The sequence below is a fragment of the Euleptes europaea genome, chromosome 15, assembly GCF_029931775.1.
Source record: "Euleptes europaea isolate rEulEur1 chromosome 15, rEulEur1.hap1, whole genome shotgun sequence".
Classification (NCBI taxonomy): domain Eukaryota; kingdom Metazoa; phylum Chordata; class Lepidosauria; order Squamata; family Sphaerodactylidae; genus Euleptes; species Euleptes europaea.
Window position 1 is genome coordinate 27600356 of NC_079326.1, and position 24140 is coordinate 27624495.

General features: G+C 43.1%; 1 protein-coding gene across 1 annotated transcript; it reads right to left on the reverse strand.

The window, feature by feature from the left end:
* Window positions 1-2809: 2809 nt before the first annotated feature.
* On the reverse strand, window positions 2810-23282 carry RND3 (Rho family GTPase 3). The gene is made up of 5 exons (XM_056861138.1): window positions 23133-23282; window positions 21691-21778; window positions 10227-10336; window positions 8180-8314; window positions 2810-3082 (listed from the first exon to the last, which is right to left on the reverse strand). The coding sequence occupies exons 1-5, from the start codon at window positions 23280-23282 to the stop codon at window positions 2840-2842; spliced, it is 726 nt and encodes a 241-aa protein (XP_056717116.1). The 3' UTR covers window positions 2810-2839.
* Between the last annotated feature and the right edge of the window lie 858 nt (window positions 23283-24140).

A 24140-nucleotide genomic window follows, 5' to 3' on the forward strand; every position in this document is an offset into this window, starting at 1 on the left:
CCACCTGAAGGAGGCAGGGCGAACTTTAACAATTGTGCTCCTCTGTCCCTTTCCCAAGATTACAAGTTGTGGAAAACAGGAGGAAAAATTGCAGACAAAAAAAATTCAATTCAGACTAAGTTTTCAGCTCTATATTCACTTCCTCCGACTCTGCAAATAGCTTTCTGATAATAAAAACGACATTTCCCACATTTCACTTCAGAGCACCTGCTTTAGCCACAGCTTCCATTTTTTTCCCCTCCCCCAAAACTTGGTGATTTTGAGAAAGTGTGGAGGCTTGGTGGAAGAAAAAACTATTAGATGAGAAGACTTGACCAATTCATTATAGACTAACATTCAAAGGTAAGAAATAGCAAATTCTGAAATGCTTGGATCACTCTCCTCATCCCCCTCTCCTTGTGGAATTGTTTCTCTGTCTCTTATAGTAATCTGTAACTTCTTGAAATTCAACTTTAATCAAAGAAGCTGGTCGCATGCTACTACATAAAATAGGTTTATAAGGAAGAATTGGTTTTTATATGCCAACTTTCTCTACCACTTAAGGGAGAATCAAACTGGCTTGCAATCACCTTCCCTTCCCCTCCCCACAACAGGCACCCTATGAGGTAGGTGGGGCTGAGTGTGACTCGCCCAAGATCACCCAGCTGGCTTCATGTGTAGGAGTGGGGAAAGAAATCCAGTTCACCAGATTAGCCTCTGCCACTCATGTGAAGGAGTGGGGAATCAAACCTGGTTCTCTAGATCAGAGTCCACTGCTCCAAACCACCGCTTAACCTCCGCACCATGCTGGAGACCACAAAGCCGTAAGAGAGGAGTTCCAAGCTGGACTGCTGTGTGAGAATTCATAAAAACGCACCAGAGGCTGATACCCAGGCCTTGAGGGACAAAATAAAACACGCGAGCCTTTCTGTCCTGCATAACACACCAGATATGCCAGCTTCCTTGGATGTGAAACAAACTGTCCTTTAAGATGATTTTTTAGCTAGTAAGAACACTACATTTTGATTTAAAAAGTAGTGACGTGTCAAACGTATCTGAGAAGTTCAATGTCTTGGATGTAAGCTGAAATCCCAGCACACGTACACGGCCTGCCATCCTACCACACACTTGAAAATCAAACCCTACTGACACAGTGAGATTTGGTTCTAGTTAAACATGCACTGGGAAGTTGCCGTCTCAGACACACGGACACTGCACAATAACACACAAATAGAAACTTACCCAATGACTAAACTTTTTTTATTTAAAAGAAAAATAAATACTGCAGAAACAATACCCAAACATACAAAGTGACCGACATTTGTTAAAAAGTGATTGCTGTTCTGTTGAAACAGTTAACTGTTTTTTTCCTTTTTACAATATTTAAATACAGAAAGCATTTGCCTTTTTTTTTTTTTAGCATACCACTGCATCAGTCAAAAGCACATTATGGTGGCAACGTTATCTGGACCTTGTGGAAACAGCACTTCAAAAAATTGAAGGTTTGGCAAAAAAAGAAAAATGCTTGCATTCAACATGCTGTAGAAAGCCACACTAGGCAGTGTCTACTGTGTCCTCTAAAGCATAACATCTGCAAACTATTTTCCAGGATTGGCTTTAGTGGATGTAACAATAGTCATCAGTCAGTGAAAAGGAATTTGACAGAATCTGGGTCACACAAGAAATGTTTAATGATCACTGTCTGAATGTTCTTGCATTAGGACCTTCAGAATTAAAGCAATATCTAGTTTCCACTTGGGATCTCTTAAAGGCTTCCCTGTTCTTCACACCCCTCCTTCCCACATTTCCTGGAGTGCTCATTACATGTAAACAGAAAGGTATAAGAAGAGATGGTCATCCATATTGCAGCTGTTTTGAAGAAGCATCATAATGGGAGGTAATTGGGTACGTTGGCTCATGTGCTTGCTTTAAAACAAATCAACCCCCCCACCCCTAGTATAGAATTGTAGAAACGTCATATTAGCAGAACAGCACTTACTGCCTTACATAGTGCTGAGGTTTGCCTCCTTCATACTAAAGGAGCCAATTACAAGGGCATTAAGACTAAAACTTTCTAATTAAGGGCTTTTTATAACTAACTCTTAGCACCATTCTTTAGGCTTTGTAACTCAACCTCAGGCATCCATACAGTATTAAAAATGTCCTTATCACGGCATCAAAATGTAGCTGTGAAACCACTGCCAAAATTTTGCATTCGTTGCCTCACTGAGGAGGAGAATTCTGTATTTTCATCCCTTTGCCTTCTGATTTTTGCCAACTGCCTTTCTTTCTCTGCTCACTGGAGAAATGAGTGTTTTAAAGCTGGGGTTTGCTCTTGATGACCCATAATGCATTTCCTTTTTTTTTTTAAAGATGAACTAGAAGGAAATAAGCAACCATATTCTTTGGGAAAACCAATCTATGTCATGGGGCAAGCTCCACAATGAAGAGAGGGTAGGAATATTTTCAATTTATTTTTTTGAAAGCAACTTATTAACATGTAATCAAAATCAAAAGTAGGTATTCAAAACAGATCTAAAAATTAAGCATACGCCAGGACATCCTTTTCTTCAGGTGCTACTGTTCCTTTCCATTGCTTTAGCACATTCAAATAGTTTCCTTTGTATTTGGTATTTCAACCAAGCAACATTGATGTCTCTTCAGTATCCATCTGTTTTCAAGGCTTCCTCTAAATACCGGCTCCCAAGTATAGTTTTCTTGCATACAAAAAGCGAACCACGGCCTTTAAGCGCTGGTTCGTGCCCGAACAACAGACCATCTTCACTGGGCACTTCTCGCCAAGTCCTTGCCATCTCACCCAGTTAGTGTCCTTTGCACCTCCGTTACAAAATAGGCTCCTTCACATCACTGTACAGCTCTTAGCTTTGTCCTTCCGCATATCTGTAGAAAGTTCCGGCCTGCTGGGCATGTGCGAAATTCGTTTTGTTGCCCTCTGTGACTTGTTCCGCTTAACATTTTTATTTGTTTTGTTCACACACGCCAGGGTAGCAACGTGAAAAATGTCTCTTACGCTGTTTTCCGACTGCAGGGCTGAGCATTCAATGTAAGTGGCTGCTCCGATCTGCTTGGCCATGTTGGCACCCTATTAGTGAGGGAGAAGTACACAGAAGATGGTCAACAACAACAACAAAAGCCATACAAAGCAAAGCAAATCATACAATTAAGTCTTGAGTGCAACTTTTATACATGATGATGCACAAGGTGAAAGCAATACAAAAGGCAAACTAAAACTAGTTTTGCCCCTCAAAAACATGAAAAGGGATCCCTAACTTAGGCTTACTGTTCCCACTATAGCTGGACTTTCCACATCAAATTGGATTACTGACCTCATAAAGATAAACGTGCTTTAGCACCAGCCTATAACTAAGACCTGCCTTTTTAACTGGACTACAGCGAGGGCGTCCAGGAAGGAGAAGCACAATTGTGCTTACAGCATGCTCCTATCCATAGAAGCTTGCAGGTTCAGATCAATGATCTCAAGAACTGGCATGTCCCACTATAGCAGTCAACACCCTGTCAGTGGTGTCCATGGACCAAGCCTCATTAGGAAAGGCAATAATGCACAACTTCAACAGTAAAAGCTAGGAAGGGATATGGATTTGGTGAAAGCCATTTATACAGCCCCATTGCAGTGATCTTTGGTCCCATGTAGCACGTGACAGTCTTTTAGCCTACAAGTGGACTAAATATGATCAAGCATGGCTGCAGAAATACATCTCACTTGTCAAGTGTTGCATATGGCTTTCATTGTGGCACTATCTGATGTTTGGACAGCAGCTAATGCAGGCATAGATTTGGGTTGTTCTCTCTGAAACTGGTTGAATAGCTTAGTCTAACAAGTGGTGACCTTCAGTGATTACCTGAAGAACCCAAAAGCAAACCCACACCAACCCAACTAGCTTTGAAAAAGAAATAATGACCATATTTGCTGACGTGAAACTACCCTGTCTCTTTAAAACATTTCTTAAAACTCCAGCTTATGATATGCAAACAAGCCTCTTCTACTATGGGGCTGCAGACTAGGAATGCCCTGAAACTACAATGGAGCTAGCAGCAAAGAAAAATAAATCCGTTCAGCTGATAGCTTGGCAAACTCAGTGGGACTTACAGTGAAACAGGGCTAGTTGCAGCTGTATGGCATACATTACTTCCAAATCAGACTTTTAATTCTGTCATTAAATCATCAGGATTAATCTTGAATACTATTTGAAAGCCCTAAGTTCCTAATTATTTCCACTAAACCACTTACTTCTGCTTAAAAATAACCAAGGGCTTTCAAAGCAAAGCTAAGAGATACTCACAGTGCCTGCCTCAAACTTAGAGGACTCTTCAGATTAAAAGCTGCACAAAGATTTGCCACTAACAAAATGTCTCATGTACTTCAGCACTGTTAAGCATCCTATCTAATTGGAACGATCTGGAAGACAGCCAACAAGTGCAGGTTACTTGATGTTCAGATGACTAGCGATGGAATTGTGAGTTGGTTCACCACTACTGAGACAAGGAGTTTGGTACTAGTTTTGTATTCAGAAAAAGCATCAATCACTATTTCATAGAATCAGAGTTGGAAAGGACCACCAGGGCCATCTAGTCTAACCCCCTGCACAATGCAGGAAATTCACAACTGCTTCCTCCCCAGACTCCACGCCCAGAAGATGGCCAAAAAAATCCTTCCTGACTCCAAAGAGGCAATTGGCATTTCCCCAGGCATGTAAGAAATGGCCATGAGAGCCAAATACTGACACAACCCTTCCTGCCCTTCTGCCTACGTTCACAGAATCAGCATTGCTGACAAAGGGACATCTAGCCTCTGCTTAAAAACCTCCAAAGAAGGAGAGCCCACCACCTCCCGGGGAAGCCTGTTCCACTGGGGAACCCCTCTAACCGTCAGAAAGTTCTTCCTAATGTATAGCCGAAAACTTTTTGGATTTAATTTCAACCTGTTGGTTCTGGTCCAACCTTCTGGGGCAACAGAAAACAACTCTGCACTATCCTCTATGACAGCCCTTCAAGTATTTGAAGGTAGTAATCATATCTCCTCTCATTATTTAATTCATTTATACCCAGCCTTCCCCCCAATGGGAACTTAAAGCAGCTTACATAATTCTCCTCTCTTCCATTTTATCCTCACAACACTATGAGGTAGGTTAGGCTGAGAGCGCGTGACTGGTTCGAAGTCACCCAACAAGCTTTTATGGCAAGAGTAGGGATTCGAGCCTTGTTACTCGCCTTGGTACCCGCTCCATTTTGTCCACATCCTTTTCAAAGTACCTCTATCGGCTTTATGGTCATAGAAACATGACGTGTATTCTGTGCAGCTATGGTGATACAAAAGGGAGAAAGGGCAATTTCTCTCCCCTTGTCCCACCTCATTGTAGCCCCGCCCCCAGCCCACATGGCTATTTTTTCATGTGGGTCCTGCAACTCTGGGAATAACCTTTTCTGTTGTCAAAATGGATTGCAAGGGCGGAAAATCACAAGAATAATAAGAAGAAAAAAAACAGCATTCTGTTGGCAGTTTGTAGGACACAAGCCATTGTGTAACTTCCAAGCCTTTCTAACTCTCCCTAGGCTAAATATTTTCCGGAAATGATTCTTTATGAACATGGGGTTCAGCCTACAATGGAATGAGGTTGGGGAATACCCCAGGTATTGCATACCAGGAAACAATACAATGGAAAGTTGGGTGGGGAGGAACCGTAAACACAAGAAGTGAAATGGAAAGGCAGTGGACGAATTAACCTGTCACTGTGACACCTGCCAGTCAGAACACTGGACTCTGTCAACAGTCTTGTGGCTTTTATAGCACTGTTTTGCTCAGAGTCCAACCTTCCATTCTCAAGCCTCCCACTGCCCTTATCCTCTGCCATCAATGGGGCCTGCCAGACCACCACCTTCTGGCTTCCCCGGCTGTGTTTTAAACGGGGGGAGGGATGGATCTAGAAGTGGTTTATTATCTTGTTGCTGCAGGATATGAATTGCAACTCAACCTTTCTATCAGGTTCCTTGCAAGATGTGTCAAGGAAAAAGGAGAAGCAGTCGCATTTCCTAAATTTTAAAGACCCAGCTCAAACTGAGATAGACTTAATGGTGCTTACTGTCAGCATTCCACTGGGACGGAGATTCCGCTACAGTTATGCAGGGCAGAATTTTGAACATACCCCTACCCAGACAGGCCCTCTCCTTGCTCTTCTGGCTCTATTGATTCATTAGCTCATGCCCTCTTGGAATGCCGCTTTTATGAGGAACTTCGGTCACGTTATATCTCTCCCCTTTTAACATATAAATCTAATGCCTCTGTGTCTGACATAATGCCTTTTTTATTAAGTGACATTATTAAGTGACAGGGATCCATCCCAAGGCTTCATTTGTCAGTGGCAAGATTTACCTCAGTCCTTATATCCCTCAAACATTAGATTCACGCTGCTTAAGATCAAGATCAAGGAAGATCATTATTCATTTTAGAAGTAGACGGCAATGTTTTGTCTAGGCTTTGCTCCTAGAGGAATAAGAAAGGAGCTACTTTGTACTTCACTCAGTTCCCTCTTTTTAGAGACAGAATTCCTTGTCAAGCTCCATTAGGTAGCCAGCAAAAAAAGGTCATATCCCTGTGTTATATGAGGAGGCTAATGCCAAAACTGAAGAGCCCCGTGGTGCAGAGTGGTAAGCTGCAGTACTGCAGTCCAAGCTCTGCTCACGACCTGAGTTCGATCCTGACGGAAGTCCGTTTCAGGTAGCCGGCTCAAGGTTGACTCATCCTTCCGAGGTCGGTAAAATGAGTACCCAGCTTGCTGGGGGTAAAGGGAAGATGACTGGGGAAGGCACTGGCAAACCACCCCATAAACAAAGTCTGCCTAGTAAACGTCGGGATGTGACGTCACCCTATGGGCCAGGAATGACCCGGTGCTTGCACAAGGCACCTTTACCTTTTTAATGTCAAAACTAGGCGATCAAATTGCATGTGGGTGTTGAGAACTTGAAGCAACTTGAGCTGCAAGTGTTATAATTTTACTTCGAAGTAGGCCTCCCTGTTTTTTAAAGGAAAATTTTATTCTGGGTATCAGTCTTAGAAGAAGGCAATTGGACTGCTGCTTTAACACTGACTCTAGCTTAAGCAGCTTTATAATAATTAAAAAAAAACAGACTTTGTGTTGCAATCGCACGGGGAGAAGAGGGGCTGCAATTAGTTTCACTTCCCGGCATTGTCTACACACATGGTTTTTAAGAAGAACAGCAGTACTGTTTTATTGCTTTGCATAACAAAGGAGAAAAGAAAAACTGGGCTGCCTTCTCTCTTTGCGGGAAGGAAGAACACTGTTAAGCCAGATGGATCTATGCCCAGTTTTGTTATATAGTTTGGACAAGAGGTGAAGAAAATAAGTATAAAACTGGCAGATGTGATGGAATAAGAGTTACAGAATTGGTTGGGTTATCAAATGCAGTGCTTCCTCAGTCTGGAGAATTCTGGTCTGTGACTGTGGAGAACAAGCTTGGGTGCTTTTTTTCCACCATAAAAATACCATCACTTCAGAGTCAGGTGTTCAACATGAACATATCATATCAGAGGCTCTGGTTATGGGATTATTCCCTCAAAGACTATGATCTCTACAAGAGTAAGAGAGGCACCTGAGCTGTTCTTCCAGCAAGCAAGGCACTTATATCACAGTACCCACTTTGTTTGCCATAGCTAAATGGCCTAACCTGGAAGCCACTGTGTTAACCTAAAAGGTCTAGACCAGGTGTGTCCAATCTTTTGGCTGCCCTGGGCCACATTGGAAGAAGAAAAATTGTCTTGGGCCATACATAAAATACGCTAACACTAACTGATGAGAATGTTTTAAGTAAGTTTACCATTTTGTGTTGGGCCACATTCATAGCCGTCCTGGGCCGCGAGTTGGACAAGCCTGGTCTACACTAACTAGAAGTAATGGGTTGGACCCAACTAGCTTTTCCACTGGAAAAGGGGAGGAAGGAGTCCCATTTGACTACTAAAAAGTCTATGTGAGGATCATAGGATTATCACAGACAAAAGCCATGTGTTATGAAGGTGGTAACAAAGAGCACTGGGAGAGATGAAGCCAGTGGGATCCAATCCTAGGAATACTGATGATCAGTGTAAAATAACTACACTGTACAATGTAGCTATATCCTTCATTAACAAACCTAGTATGGCACTTACCTGATCATATGACACTGGTGTTTGCCTGTGATTGGATAGCTCCACTAATGTACTAACATCTGTGCGCAGGTCAGACTTGCAGCCAACCAGAAGCATTTTGGTGTTGGGACAGAATTCCTGGATCTCACCTTTCCACTGTAAAAATATGACTTGGTTAGTATTCCAGTGCCATAAGAACACACAGGCAAGTTCAGAAAAAAAAGTCACAGTATTTGAAGAGAAGCACTGGATGAAATGTTTGGTATTTGATTAATATCAAATTTCAAGGGGGGAGTGGACCCAACATGCCTCAGATGGCTCTATTGTGAGGTAAGAATCCTTACCCACTAGTCTATTCACATTATATTTATGGATGTTTGGGAGGGTGTATTGAGTATCTGCAGTTTGCTTTTGCTGACTGGTGTCCTCAGCCACAGGTAAGTTACCTTCTCCAAAGGTTTACAGAGAGGGGAGAGAAAAGAATATGAACTTCTGTATCCACCACCTCTCTGAAACGGAGAAAGTTCTTATCGGTCTCTGAGCGTCTTTGAAGATTTTCCTGGCTAGTCTTTTCTGTGCCTAATGATCCACCTGTAGGCATACAGACATGTTCAGCTTTATTTGAAACAGTTCTTTCTCTTCTAAGAAAGTGGGAAGGTTGAAAATGAAAGGACCTTCAGACCAGCAAGTCTGTGGTCCCAAGTACCTTCTACCTTCTGTGAGGCAGAGGAAGCCTTTGTCTTGTCACAACAGGTCTTACATTTCTTTGGCTCAAAGCCTCATATCAAGCTCTTCCTATTCCCCACAGGCTGGGGAAGGGGAAGAAAACCATGACATGAGATGTAGCATCTCTTCCAGGCAGGCAGGCTGCCACCACACATGTCACTCGCCTACCTCATGACTTGACTGCACAATTAAATCCTCACGATTTGACTGCACAATTATTATTTTTAAGTTTTGAGACCCCAAAGTGGGATTGGGGTCAACTTCCTCCACATTAATCTGCTGAATAAATCATCCCAAACTGGACACAAGGGCAGAAATCTACCCATCACTGCAGAAAACAAATTCTCACTACATTTTCAAAAAGATGGACAAAAGACAAAGAATACAGGCATAGAAATGCAGCAAAACAATTCACACCTGGCACACAGAGCACCCAATGGCTCTGAGTTTGACTTCAGGCATTACATTTGGGCTCTGGTTGGATGTCAGTGGTCATGTCAACCCTAGCTGCAACTTGCCCCAAAATGAAGTGAGCAGTTCGGTAGAGCTAACCAATACTAACAACTGGGTTTTCTCTGGGCTACCATGGGATTATATAAGAAGCTGCCTTATACCATTCAGACTGCTGGTCCGCTTCGTTTAGTATTGGTGGCTTTCGATGCACTGCTCTCCAAAGCACATGCGAAGGCTTCAAGTCCACATTTGTTATGGAGAAAGGCAGTACAAAAGTTTTAAAAACAAATGTTTCCCCCCTCCCCTGGGCTGGCTCTTTGGGTTCTTTTAAGAAGAGTTGCTGGGGAATGAACGGGTAAAGAAATGTATGCTGGAGCCAGTGGCTAGTGCAGCAGACACACAGGAATTAGACTGCCAACCCTAGTGAAGGGGTACAAGTGACAACCCATGCTTAAAACCTCAGCCGTGCTCTTCTAGGCCAAGATACCCGAGCTCAGTGGTGGAAAGTGCCATCAAGTCACATCCAACTTGCAGCATTGGGTTTCCGAGACAAGAGACATTCAGAGGTGGTTTGCCACTGCTTGCCTCGGTGCAGTGACCCTGGCTTCCTTGGTAGCCTCCCACCCAAACACTAATCAGGGCTGAACCTGCTCAGCTTCTGAGACCTGGTGAGATGAGATGAACTCAGGCCCTCCTGAGTTTTGGGAGACAAAATCCTGCCCACTACTCATTATTCCACGTTCACTACTATTGTTTTTAAGCTTTCCATTGTAATAATCACATTGACTGTGGCAGCACAGGTTTCTGGTTGTGAGATCATATGCACAGATGGAAGTAGTAACCTTTCATAGCTTAATATACAGATGTATAGATATTCGTAGACACCTACCTTTTTCAGTACACTGTCAAGGGTTTCTGGACGGCTAATGTCAAAGCAAATTAAGACAGCATCAGAATCTGGGTAGGAAAGTGGGCGGACGTTATCATAGTAAGGAGACCCTGTTAAAATAAGTGAAATTGGTTAGGATTACATGGATGCCAAAGAAACACTACTGAGCCAAAAGACATGCCAAAACATTTTATCTTCAGTTGAATGTGACACCTCTTTCTCTCTTGTCAAGATGGGTGGGGCCACTACACACATCAACTATGGCCATCCATACGTTCTCCACATTACTGCCAAATATTTCTATGAGAAGTCTGATGTGGAGTCAATGGCAGCTGATCCATGTGGAGAACTGGTGCATATTATGGGCTGTTTCACAAATGCAATTTCCAATAAAACAGGCCTCCTGTAACAATCAAGTTTTCACTGGATGGTCTTTCTGATTGGTTCAGGGAATTAAAGTCAGGTTTGGCTGCAGTTTTATGGTCATTGTTTCTTAACTTTCCTAAGGTTGAGCCAATGTAGTAAACCTCTCTTTAAAAAGAGAATTTGCTGCTTTCATTTAGAAGGGCTATGATAACCATGGCTACACCTCTAACCGTAGAAAGATGTTGATAGCAGCTGTACTGACCCAAAAGCAACACCAAAAGCATCAGAAGACTTTTTTTCAGTGCCATTCTAAGCAGAGTTACGCCCTTCTAAATCTACTGACTGCAACCGATTTAAGAAGGGTATAACTCCGCTTATGATGGTAAATCTGAGTCAAAAACTCCGTTTATCTTAGCCCACCTTTTAAAATCTATATGAGTTTTGGATCTCTGCCTTTTGTTAAGCGCATTCCAAGTCAGAAAAGAGATACCTGCTATAGAAGGTTACTAGTTTCCAGTATTTGGAACCATCAAGAAGAGATTGCGCACATGGAAAACAAGCAGTCATGCCTGCTGTGTTCTGCGCCTACCCTATATCCATAAACACCGCCTTGCCCTGCCAAAAGGTAATTATTAACTGCTGTAAGCACAACTAGCCTACGAGTATCTTTAGCCAGCCCACATACACACTGAAAGACAACATACCTCCAGATCAGTCATTCAGACCATGCTTATCCCTGTTCTTGCCTGTTTGTGAAGGGGCATGAACGTTTAAGTGGCTGAAGACACACATGGCAGCAACCCCCACTGAAGTTAAGTGGGGCTGCATCCTGTCAGGGCCTGGAAAAAGATCCTGAGAATACCCACATGTACTACCTTGGGTTTAGAGATGGCAGTGATTTTTTAAAAGCTCCCTAGCTAGAGCCAAATATCCCCAGTTCCAATATGTTCTTCTCTTGTGAAGAAACGAACCCATGAGTCTACTTTCACACTTGCTTCTCTTTCTCAAAACCAACATTTTCCTATTAATGTCAATTTTAGCTCTATTTTGCTAAAATGGCATACCCAAAAGAAACACCAAGGATGGGATGGCAACAAAGATAAGGAGAGTTGAACCTGACGACAATACAACATCCCCCCCTCTTCACTCTACTGCAGTCCCTCTATTTGACATAAACATAACGCCTGACCCTGCATACATTTATATAAATACTAATGAAATCCTATTACCATATTAGTAGCATCTTTACTCCACATGTCAATTAAAAAAACCTTTGAAGGTTTAATGAACTACTAGACTCTAGTGGTTCATTAAAGGGACCTGTCTTTTGATGAAGCATTCCCCCTAGGATCACTTTGTTTGTTTTTACTGGCTCCAAGGAGTCTAAAAAGCTTGCTGAATCAGGGCACCTACCTATGGCTTAAGTATTTTTTAAATGGTTCCAAGAACCAGAGATAATTAAATGCAACCTTCGCACCTTTCCTACTCATTATGGGTATAGATACATAATTCTGGATCCATTGCTTGACCAGCATGGTGAAGAGCACCTTTCATTTTGGAATGTGTGAGAACTTTCTATGCTGATCAGCAGCTTCCCTTGTTGGACAGCCATCTGAAGCATTATTTAGCATTTCTATAATTATTTTAACTTATGTTTTAATTATATTGTATTGTATTATATATACACTAACTGTTGGAAGCTGCCCTGAGCCTGACTTGGTTGGGAAAGGGAAGTATAAATTGAATAAAACAAATAAAATGAATATGTATTTTCTATTAGCAACATGCTCAGGTTAAAAGATGCAGTAAAAACATTTATAGAATATCGGAGTCATTCACTGGTTTAGGGAGGTTTTGCACTCAAAATGTTCACAATTAAACAGATAAAAGCTGCACAGAAACTATGATTTAACAGGGGAAACTGGTCTGCAGATAGCCTTTTCCTTGCAAAATGTACCCTGCTGTTTCAGGGTATAATAAGGTAAACAGCGCAAGAGCTCTTCTCTCTAGAACAGTCCCAGCCAAAGACCACAATGAAAGAATTTAAGGAATGTTGGTTTTGAAGGAAACAAGAACATATGGAATGAAGTATTAGCCAACAGAAGGTAGTCTGTTCAGTCTGAGATTTTCCTCCAAGGTTTCCACAGCTTTCAATCATGTGCTTAATGCATTCCTCCAAAACGGTTTTGTACGTAAGCAAACTTAATGTTTATCTAACAGCACAACCTTTAAAAGCTGCACTGGCTATATAATCCTCAGCAGGAAATGATGATTTTCTTTCTCCCCAAGTACTCTATAGTCCTGGTTAGAACAGGCATGGATAACAGAACAAGAGTTTAGATACGATGCCTCTTGACAGTTCTGCAAGGTGGAAGTCGATCTTGGAGTGGTGTCTGTGAGAAAGCAGACTTTGAAAAAGAAAGTTATTTAAGTAGTATTGAGGCTGGCATTTCTTCCAGATACTTTGGACAACATGTAAACATATTGGTGATGTCCTGCTTCCCAAGGGACCAAATGGGTTTGGGCTGATTGCTGCTTCATTGTCTTCTGCTGGGAGATGACAGCATTGTGGCTGTTGGTAGGGAAGACTTGCAAATAAGTCCGTAGAATAACTTACCCTAGTTGACCACACTAATGGTAGCCATTTGAGGCCTAAAGGAAAGGTTTTCCCTGTGAAACCATCTAGAGGAGACTACTTTGCCAGAGGCAATCAAGCGAGTAAGAACTTAATAGCAGCCATACTTGTTTAGCATGGTCCATGGTTCAGCCTGTGAATCTTGCATCTTCTTTCCAACAGTGGCCAGACTGATGCCACAGCGGAGCCGACCAGCATTTGGCAGAAGCATTCTGCCTCTGAACCCAGACATCCTATTCGACTACAAAGGCTAATGATTAGCAAAAGACCTATCCTCTAAATCTGTCCAACCAGCTTTTAAATCTAGCAGAAACCATGGCCATTACCATACCTCATGAGAATGAAATTCCTCAAGTCAATGCTCATTGCGTGAAGTAGTCTGTTGCAATTGATACAGTGCTTTAGGGAAGAAAACAGTGGGCGGTATCTATGAGAAAAGTTCTTAGAATGGCTTGTGATGTCCTTCTTGACAATTCACAGCAAGGACGCACAATTGTTAAATTTAATTAAACAATTAAAATGTTTTAAATAAAAAAACTGATATACTGATTTTATATAAAGGTCAAGGCGAGGCAATGGATACTGAGATTCTCGCCCTTCTTCATCCTCTATGAACCTGCTTCTGTGACTGACAGTGGTCTCCCCACCCAAAAAAGTTAGTTGCCATGATACTATATTATTTGTATTCAATGTTCAGAGTTTTAGAGATTAAATCTCATAAGAAACACCTTGAAAGACACAGAGTTTGAAATTTAGGGAGAGGGACCTAGCCTTCATGAATGTCCGTGGGTTCAAGGACAGGACAAACAGGAAATGAAGTATTTCCTGTTCGATCATCAAGATCCCTCTGAAAACTTATACTGTTGAAAACAGAATCCTGGGCTAGAGGGATCTTCAATTTGGTCCAGCAGGGAACTTCACAGTGAGCAAGTTTAATATATCTGCTGCACGAGTGGCCACTGGCCTAGAAGAAAATGTTCTCTAGTTGTTAAAGATTTTACCTTTGTTAATATTTCACAGCATCAAATATGCACAAATCACATGAATATTTCCACCCAGAGCAATCACTAAGCTCTAGGCATGGGTGCCACATTCCATTCTCATCAAAACAGGTATGGACAGGATCAGCCCTTTTCTGTTAAGGATCATTAAAATTTGGACAGAGGCATCACTTGCTCAAGAGGAGAGTGAAGAGCCTCACCCAGAAAAAATAATAATTCCTTAGACACATACCTAAGTGCTCAGTCATCACTCTTCAGGAGATCTTACATACCATATATGTACATGCATATATACAGCACACTGATAGTCAGATGTGCATTACCTTTAGCAATCCAAATGATGAAGTTTTCAGTTAGATTGTTGCATGCTAGAACAAGTATATGCAATTCTCAAACCAATTAGGATCAACACAATAGAATCTGGCTATTTTTATTCCCTCTGGGAGGGTATGCCAGGGAATGAATGAGAGGCTTTAATGTGAATCCTTTAAGATCACATAGTAATAGCTTGCCTTACAAGAAATGGGTTTTCTGATTTCTTTCATCAGCAATAGTGGAATCCTTTATCACTGCACAAATAAGAGAGCAACTAGGAACAAAGCTGTGAGATTGGAATGATGAAATGCCCTATTGAATTCAATCTCCTTACCAGAACAAAATCCTCAGAGCCTGAAGAATCTTGAGAATGTGCATCAAGTCTAAACAGACTCTTTTCAACACAGCTCAATAGTACTCTGTTCCATCTCTTTCTCCCAAGCTGGTTTTAGAAAATTTGAAACCATTCCCAAGCACAGAAAAAGCACAGACTGAAGGCAGATGTAATCCACGCAACTCCACAAACCTTCACAAGGATGGGGAATATGCTTTCCCAACCAATACAGCCATAGAGGTGGGGTGAAGCATCTACTTCTAGGCACCTTCTTTCCTACGTAAACTTGGCCCACTTATTCTTTATTAGCTCAATTCTGTCTGTCCATTTAAAAAAACATATCAACACTCAAAGGCATTGTTTGTAATATCATAAAGTATTGAACAAAGAAAAGTATGCCATATGTCTTGCGCAAGGATTACCAAAACTAAGATTTCCAAGCGAGGGGCCATAATGGAGCTCTGCTGTCTCCCAGAATGTCCTGAAATTAGTAGAGCCCATGATGTCCCTCCCCAAGGATCTATGGGTCCAAATCTTAAACACTCTCAAATTATAATTCCCAAGATTCTTTGTGAAATGTCATCACATTGCTTCCCAACCAATATGCCTTTGTAGTGCAGATCTCCTGGCGGTGACGGCTTCTGAAGCTGTAACACATGCCCAATTATACCTCCCATACACTAAGTAAATGGGGCTTCTAAGTAAGTGTTTTTGACATCATGGTACCCTGACAAATCATAATACCTACTGTAACCAACAGCAAACCTCCATTCCCATTTGAATTTTCCTGCCGGAGTGTGTAAACCTCATTGTTTGCCATGGAGATTGACATGTAATAGGCATGCATTATTCATGAGAAAAGCATAAAATGCCACAGCTTCCATTTGTGTCTATCGTAGCGACAGACAGTAATGACTTGTGGTTACTACTTAGGTTTTAGGTCAAGTATCTGCTGGTGACCTACAAGAGAAGGCCTGCCTCGTTACCACCATTACCCACTCCTGCAATACCAGCTGACCAGTTGTCAACTTACATGCTCATTTCCTAGATTTCTCTCATTAAAACCAAGTGCACAAATCCAATTAAGTAGTAGTGGCTTGCTTTAAAAAAATAATCAACTATTTGGGACAGGTATAGTGTCATACAGCAGAATTGATCATGTAGCAGAACCAGATGACATTTACAATGTTTAAAAAGGGAGAAAGTGCTACAGCAGTTCAACCCATTAGCAATGCAAGGAACTCTGGTTCAGATCTTTATACATCTTTCTTCAAGAAAATTGGGTTTCTCACATCCACTTCCTGGCTCCCTTTCTAATATTAAAGAGACTGAAATCCTGTAATTTTCCTTCCAGTTGATTGTATTTGGTTGGTGTGAAATCTAAGCAGTTTTCCAACAATATTCATCATACAAGGGTGTACCAAAATTTTGTATGTCTATTGAATGCTTCAGAGAGCTACCATGGTGTAGTGGTTAAGGCGTCAGACTAGGACCTGGAAAGCCCAGGTTCAAATCCCTACTCGCGCCATAGAAGCTTGCTGGGTGACCTTGGGCCAGTCACACACTCTTAGCCCTGACCCTAGCTAGTAATTGGATGGGGGACCTCCAAAGAATACCAGGGTCATGATACGGAGGCAGGCAATTGCAAACCACCTCCAAAGGTCTCTTGCTTTGAAAACCCTACAAGGTTCCCGTAAGTCAGCTGTGACTTGATGGCAACATGGAATAATGGAATGCTTCAGGGACAAAGTACCTGCCCTAGGACCATTCTAGAGTGACAATCAGAAACACAGAGTCAAGCCTATGTGTTTGGAAGCTCTGCTTGCTTTAATTATACACTAATTTATGCCATAACAGCACTCGGACACCTGTTGATGTTCTTCAGCTGAAGTCTACAGTGTCAAAGCTTCCTCAATATTATGGTTAGTACAGTGTAATAAATTTAGGTAGATTATGATCAGGCCACAGATGTTTTAGTGGGCAACCATGACATTTTAGTAAGATAGTAAAAGGGCAATTTTAATGGAGAGAAGAGAAAACATGTGCTTCAGGTTTTATTGAATATATTTAATAGACACTACACATCAGGGTGGATTTGATTTAAATCACCAGTCGGTAAGACTCGATTTAAATCATGGTTTTCTACATGGGCAGCCCATTCCTGAAGGGGGGGGGGGTAGATTAGCAGCTGTTGGGAGGTAAAAATAAGTATTAAAAAAAATGACAGAAAAAAGGGGGAAATGCCCCATTGCACAAAGCGATGCTGCTGCTCGAGGGAGCATGCCTGGGGTGAACGGAGTTAGGAAGCTGCCCAACGGCAGCTCCGCCCCTGGGACCCCCCCCCCCATGCCGGCGCAGGCTTCCTCTTCTGGGAAATCCCTACCAGCGTGGCTGCGCGGGCCAATGGCTCCCGAATGCCGGCGTGTTTGCCCTTGCTGTGAGAAAGTGGCAACTACACAAGGTCACACCAGCTCCTAAAGAGCTCCACCCCCTTTCAGGAATGGGCTCAAAGACTAATTCTTGCTGGTATAATCTGAATATTTACAACCAGATGAAAGTTTCCCAAGCTGTGATCATAAGTTGCACAAAACAGCTGGCTTTTTGTGGCCTGGAACAGCTCAGCCTACAGGCACAAAGGCATGCCACCACTCCTGCTCCCTTATCCCATGCTGCATTTATGCTTCCTCTCCAGGAACAGAGATTGAGTCTTTATCTACAAAGGCAGCAGGAGGAGGAGGTAGTAGAATCCCAAGGTGGAAGAGCAGACTCTACAAAGCCAAGTCGCTGATGAGGGGAGGGTGGAGCTTCCTAAAAAGTTTCCTCAAATATTTAAAAAAGCACATCAGGGCAGCCTCCCCGCCCCAAGGCACCTGCACCCTCAAGTGGTACAGTCTGCTACCTCAGCACTCGGACGTGTGAAAATGGGACTGGTAGGAGAGCGGAGATGCTTCAAAATGTTATTTGTGTCAACCTTGTAAAAGAAAAGGTTAATCTGTTTTGCTGGCCCAGTCCTAGAATGACTGCAAAGCTTTTCGGGAAGCAACTAAAATAAGAAGTTTGTATTACGAACCATACCCTGCAATTGAGTCACAGCTGCACTTACAGCACATTACGTGAGATGCTCACTTTCATCAGCCAGAGCAGAAAAGTCACCTTGCATTCCCCAAAACAGCAAAACTTAAAATCAAATTCAATTAGCTTCAGTTAATTGAGGATGCCAGTCATCCAGGAAATCTTCATACAAGATGCATGGTAATTTAAAGAAGACATACTTGTTTAATAGGATTTAAAAAGTATGCCAGAGACTAATAAAGGTATACTGAAATGTCCTGGGAATATTGCTATCAAAGACAACTAAACTGCATCTTAAATGGTAGCACCTCCCAAGCGGCATCAAGTGGAGCCATTATCTCCTTTTCTAGTACAATGCACAGTGGACATGTCCTGATTAACAAAAAAAACCGTAGGATAATATTCTAAAAGGCTTACCACCCCCGTCTCTCAACCAAAGCATGACTACAATAGTCATCTTTCATGGTTTCAAACACCTCCCCCAAATGCAAAGTACATGAGTTTCTAGTACTAGTCAAGGGCAGAAGAATAGTTTTGTTATCTTAACCCTGGTTTCATACTCTAATAGGGTTGATTTTATCTGCAGATAGTCTGGTAAGTGCCAGCACTATATGCCTAATGATCAACACTATATGATCTTCACAGCCCACTCAGCTGCTGCACCTGTGACCTACATAGTGACATCAAAATGACAGAGCAAGAATTGTGCAGGAGGGGCCAGGCCTTGACTCAATGAACCAACAGAGCCAGTCTTGAGAAACTACACGCCAACATGAGGTCCAGCCACTTCACGGAGAGCAGTGGAGATCCTGAGTCACTTTCAATCTACAGAAGTGCTTACACCTCCTCCTTTCTTCGAACCCGAGAGGCCAGGATGGGAGGGATCGCAAGATCCACCACCCAGAAACTCTGCATTTGCACAAATAATGTGAAATCACACCCTTTAGAAGTTTCTTTTTAAATACAAATATAAAACTGCATCTTCTGAAGGCCTGTTTGAGGTCACTTATCACAAGCTGCCTGGAACAAAGACAGTGCCTCATTCCATCTCAGGAAAAGAGAGGAATAGCCTTATTACACTGGAAACATGCAGGAACCCACTCAGGGTAATTTCCAGCACCTACATGCAAGAGCAGCATACACCAATTCCAGTCTAGTCTCAACATGTTTACTCAGAACACATTCCACTTAATTCAATTCTTCTAATGTAGTTTAGGGCTGTGGTCTAGTCACAACTGTGTGTACCAAGTTCCAATAACATGCAAAGAACTGCATTACCAGTAGGGATTCTGAGGTTTTAGCAAATAACCTTAGACAACCCAGCCTTTTTGAGAGAGAATCTCCTATTTCAGGTCCGGAGTTCTTTTAGTCTATGGTTGTTTAATAGAAAAAGATGGGTTTTATAGCCTAATATTTCATAGCCTACAGTTCACTTGGTGTTCTTTATGGTGTTACAAGGTCTTTCCTGTTAATGCATTTCCTGGAGGTCTTCTTGCGAATTCTTCTCCCAGTAATGTGTGTGTGGGGGGGAAGGGCAGTAGGGAGAGAGAAAAGAGAGGAACTCCAAAGGACTTTTATCCTGCCAGAGAGAGAAAGGCAGCAAACATTCCTCTGTAGGGTTTTTTTAAAATGGGGGGGGGGGAAGCAGAACGCCGGCCTCACAGCTGTCACCCACATCTGGAGGCAAGCATTCCAACGATGCCAACAACAGCAGTGTGTTCTGAGGTCTGCTAAGGCGGAAAGAACTTAATTGTGGTTTCTTCAAAAGAGCTGTACAAGTGTTGCCGGATTTACAAGGCAAGCATAGTCTTGCCACTTGAGTATTTATCGCCGTTAAACTTCCCTTTGTGCCACAACCAGATTGCATGCTTGGGCTTTCGCTGATGTCATGCAGAAACCCTTCCCTGATACCTGTACAATTTATTCTCTTTAAAAAAAGAAAAGAAAAAGCACTGGGGAACATGTGCAGCTATATTTTTCTTCTCTCTCCCTGGATGGCTTGCTACCATGGTGGGTGGTCTACCCCCACCCCCCCAGTGTTTTTTGTCTTTAGAAGATAGCTGGCCTCACATTCTCCTTAACTGTTCTCACCACATTCCTTTGTCTCTCTCCCTGAGAACGATCTTGCGCTCTTCCATGCAGTGGATACCTGATCTGCCTTGACTCCAGTGAGAAAAGACCATGCTAATTTTCCTCCTTTAATAAGCAAAGAAATTTATTGCCCTGAACTCCGTGCTATCCTATCTCCATATCCATCAATCAGCAAAGGGGTGGGAAGCTAGATTCTTTATGCTCTCAAGACAGACCTCCTTGGAAGAACTCCTAAGCAGTTAAGAATCTTCTACACAACTCTGCTTAGGATGGCACTGTAGGACACTCTGTGGCTCTCTATTTCATTGGCTACATTATTTCACCAATTCATTCCTTTATACAACCTCTGCTTCCTCATCCCTTGTACACAAAGTGCCTGTTCACCAAAGCCCAGCACCACCAGAACAGCCATCCTTTGGAACAGGAATGGACAACTAGCAGGCCAGATGTAGGCCCTGGCGGTATTTTATTAGGCCCCCAATGCCCTTACCAAAAATGCTTTGCAGTTGTAAACAACAGAGCCCAATTTAACATTACAGCTCCCCTTTGCATTTCTTATATCATATACATCATGGTATACAATGCTTTGCCACGTGTTCTCCATTAACCGATGAAGCCAATTAGTGGCCTTTGTACCACAGTGTAATGATAAAAGTGGCTCCTGGTGTTAGACAAATTCCAAGTCCTCTGCCAAGGTATGTATGGCCATCTGTTTTTTGTTTTTATTGCAAGTCTTCCCTTGCCTAGACAAAGGTGTCCCTCTTTGGATTCTCCTTCCATCTTATTGCTGCTGCTACACACAGGATTCCAAAAGGAGCTGAACAATAAAATATCACAGAACCCCCTGCTGGAAGAAGCAACATAAAGATGATCTGAAGGAGGGATATGGAACAGGCAATCAGCTGAGAAGAAGTCAGGACAGAGCAGTATTGGAGAAAATTGGATAGGAGGCAACTCAATGCAAGGGGGAGATGAGGTCCTACCATCTCTAGTTGTATCCTCCTTCCTTTTCCCTTCTTGTTATGGTCTGTTCCAAAAGCTTTTCCACCCCCTGCTGGTTTCACAGCCAAACCCTACCCATTTGTGCAGAGGCACAGACTAGAATTCACTATTTTCCATCTAGCCCTTCCTATGAATGGGTTTAGCTTCTTTAGAAAACAGAGGGTTTTCCTAACGGTGGACATCCCAAAAAACAGTAAGAAGGAAACAGCCTAACATACCCAGATATTTGTTTAGCTACTCATCATCTTGTTTCCGTATAATCATCCTATAATCAATGGAGAACACATGCTGAGTTTCGCAGCAGCAGCGACAAATATTAAAATGAAAGGCTCACAACAGGCCATAATAACGCTCTCCCATCTGTTCATCTGATTAGCTCACGAACCTTTCGAAAGGAAGGGGGCATAGAAGGCAGGTAGCGTAACGGAGACAATCACATTGCAGAAACAGTTGTGTGTTTTTTAAAAATACTGGGTGTTTATGCAAAGTCCACAAAAATTCAAGAAAGGCGAATGAATAGTTATTCATCCAGAGGGTGTTAACAATAGAGGTTTTAGCAGTGGATTATAATTACGTCCAAATCAATATGAGTCATTCAGATGACAAGGAAACGGAACAGGCATTCCTGCTACGCCACAAGTCCCTTACCAGAAGTATCCCAGAGGCTGAGTTCTATCCTTTGTGTGTCAATTTCAAAACTGGCAGTGTAATTCTCAAACACAGTGGGGACATAGTTCTGGGTAACAAAAAAAGAAGAAGAAAAGAACAGGGTTATGCACATCGCACATGAATATCCATCTTGTAGATTTAAGAAGGGTGGGTGAAAAGTTAACAAAAGGGGAGGGGGGCAAGCAGAGATATCCCCCTAGTCTCTCCATTCACCTCTCGAGACATTTAAATAGTTACAACTGAGTAACTAGGAGCGATTTTTTAAAACCATTTCCTCAAAACTCAAACACCATGCATTTTATTATAGATTCACACCGTTTAAAACTGGGTCTTTTCAGGCTTCTTTCCCATGTTTACAACATGTGCGTAATACAAAGAGGTGTTCTTGTGATTCCAAGTTGTGAAAAATGCCCACAACAGCAATGTCACTGAAGTCAAATAGTTTAGATTTTTTTTTAAAAAAAACTTGACTTATACAAAAAGAAAGGTGGGTTTTAAATTGCAAAGTTAAGCCCTCCTGAAGAGTTTAGCCTTTCTCTCACGACATTTCTTTGGGGTGGTGCGTAATGCGACTACGACGTATAAACCCCCACCTCCTTTTTGGCGTCCTGCGTTGAAAGCATCCACGCGTGGCTCACGGGGCACAACAAGAAAAATCGCAAGTGGTTTTCGAGCATGGGTTCTCAACAAGGGGGAGAATTCCCCCGGGGGTGGGATTTTAGGGTTTCAGGAGGGGGAAATGGGGACCACTATCCAGCTAATGTGTGATGTCCCGTGGGTTATCTGTGTGTGTGTGTGTTAAGTGCCGTCAAGTTGCTTCCGACTCATGGCGACCCTATGAATGAAAGTCCTCCCAAATGTCCTATCTTTGACAGCCTTGCTCAGATCTTGCAAATTGAAGGCTGTGGCTTCCTTTATTTGAGAATTTGGATGGGGGGAAATGTGCATCTGTGTGTGTGTGTGCGTGTGTGTTAAGTGCCGTCAAGTTGCTTCCGACTCATGGCGACCCTATGAATGAAAGTCCTCCCAAATGCCCTATCTTTGACAGCCTTGCTCAGATCTTGCAAACTGAAGTCCGTGGCTTCCTTTATTGAGTCAATCCATCTCTTGTTGGGTCTTCCTCTTTTCCTGCTGCCCTCCACTTTCCTGCTGCCTTTAACTTTTGGGTTACGTACAATCCGTAAAATTGTAGTTGGGTTTTTTTTTTGAGTCTTGGGAAGGGGGGTTACGTTCTGAACGGTGAAAGGGGGGGAGATGGAGCAAAAAAGGTTGAGAGCCACTGGAGCGTCTCGTATGGACCACTTTGGGGGGGGGTCTCCCCGGAAAGCCTTCCAAAAGCCGCTTTAAAAACAGTTTAGAGGTTGCGCTGGAAGTTAACCCCCCTCTCCCCCTCCCCCGCGCTTTCAGCCCCCGCGCCTTACCTCGGGGAAGCAGTCTTTGGCGAAGACGTGGAGCAAGGCCGTCTTCCCGCACTGGGCGTCCCCCACCACCACTATCTTGCACTTCACGTTCGGGTTCGGGTCCATGCTGGACTTGCTGGACAGTTTCTGGCTGGCCCTTCTCTCCTTCATTGAGGTGTCCTTCGCCGCGCCCTTCTCCCCCTGCCGATGAAACCAAACCACGCCTCGGCCGCTGAAGAGACCGGGAAACCCGAGGCGCGACAAGGCGGCCGGGGCGCTCGGGCAGGCCAGAGTGGGGGGGGGGGGAAGAGACGACGACGCCGCCGGGCGGTCGCTTGAGAACTCCCTTCCGCGCCTCCCGCCGGTGCGACTCCTGGCCGACTGCTTTGTTTCACCCCGCCCCGCCCGCTTTTATAGGCGCCGCCGTCGCCCAATCGGCTGCTCGGGGCGGGTCCGAGGGGCGGCGAGCGCCCCGCCCATCCTGCCCTTTTATGGAGAACTCGGCCCGAGTTCGGCCGGCCGCGACGCGCCCTCTAGGGGAGGACGGGGTTCGGGATGGAGCGCGCGGCGCCTTCGGGCGGGGGGCACCCGCGGCGCCGGCTGGACGTATCCCTACGCGGTGACGCGGCCTCTCACGATACTGGGACTGTGCTACCGTTAGCCGAAGTAGGCGTTCGCCTAAGGCGCAGACCTCAAAGGGGCGCAGAACTGACCCGAGGGCCTTTTTTTTCCTATTTAAATTATCAGTTTCTTTCTTTTTTATATATTTTTTTTTATTTTTCTTCCTTTAATACATCAACAGAAAGAATATAATCATCATCATAAAAAGAAAACAAAAACAAATAATATTTCTAGTTTAACAATCAAACGACTTCCCCCTCTTCCATCCAAAATTAAAATGTATAAACTTTGGCTAACGGAACTAATCCCAATATCATTTTAATTAACCTGCTCTTGTCGTATCTAACGTTATTAAATCAATGCCTCATATAAAAATTAATACAAAGTATGAATAAGGGGTTAGATAAA

Excerpts from the sequence above, each read along its gene's own strand:
- RND3 (XM_056861138.1), bottom strand. The coding sequence starts at position 23,282 with ATGAAGGAGAGAAGGGCCAGCCAGAAACTGTCCAGCAAGTCCAGCATG. Across the intron at positions 8,315-10,226 it reads TTGACAGTGTACTGAAAAAG|TGGAAAGGTGAGATCCAGGA; the intron begins GTAGGTGTCTAC and ends ATATTTTTACAG. Across the intron at positions 3,083-8,179 it reads CACCAGTGTCATATGATCAG|GGTGCCAACATGGCCAAGCA; the intron begins GTAAGTGCCATA and ends CCTCACTAATAG.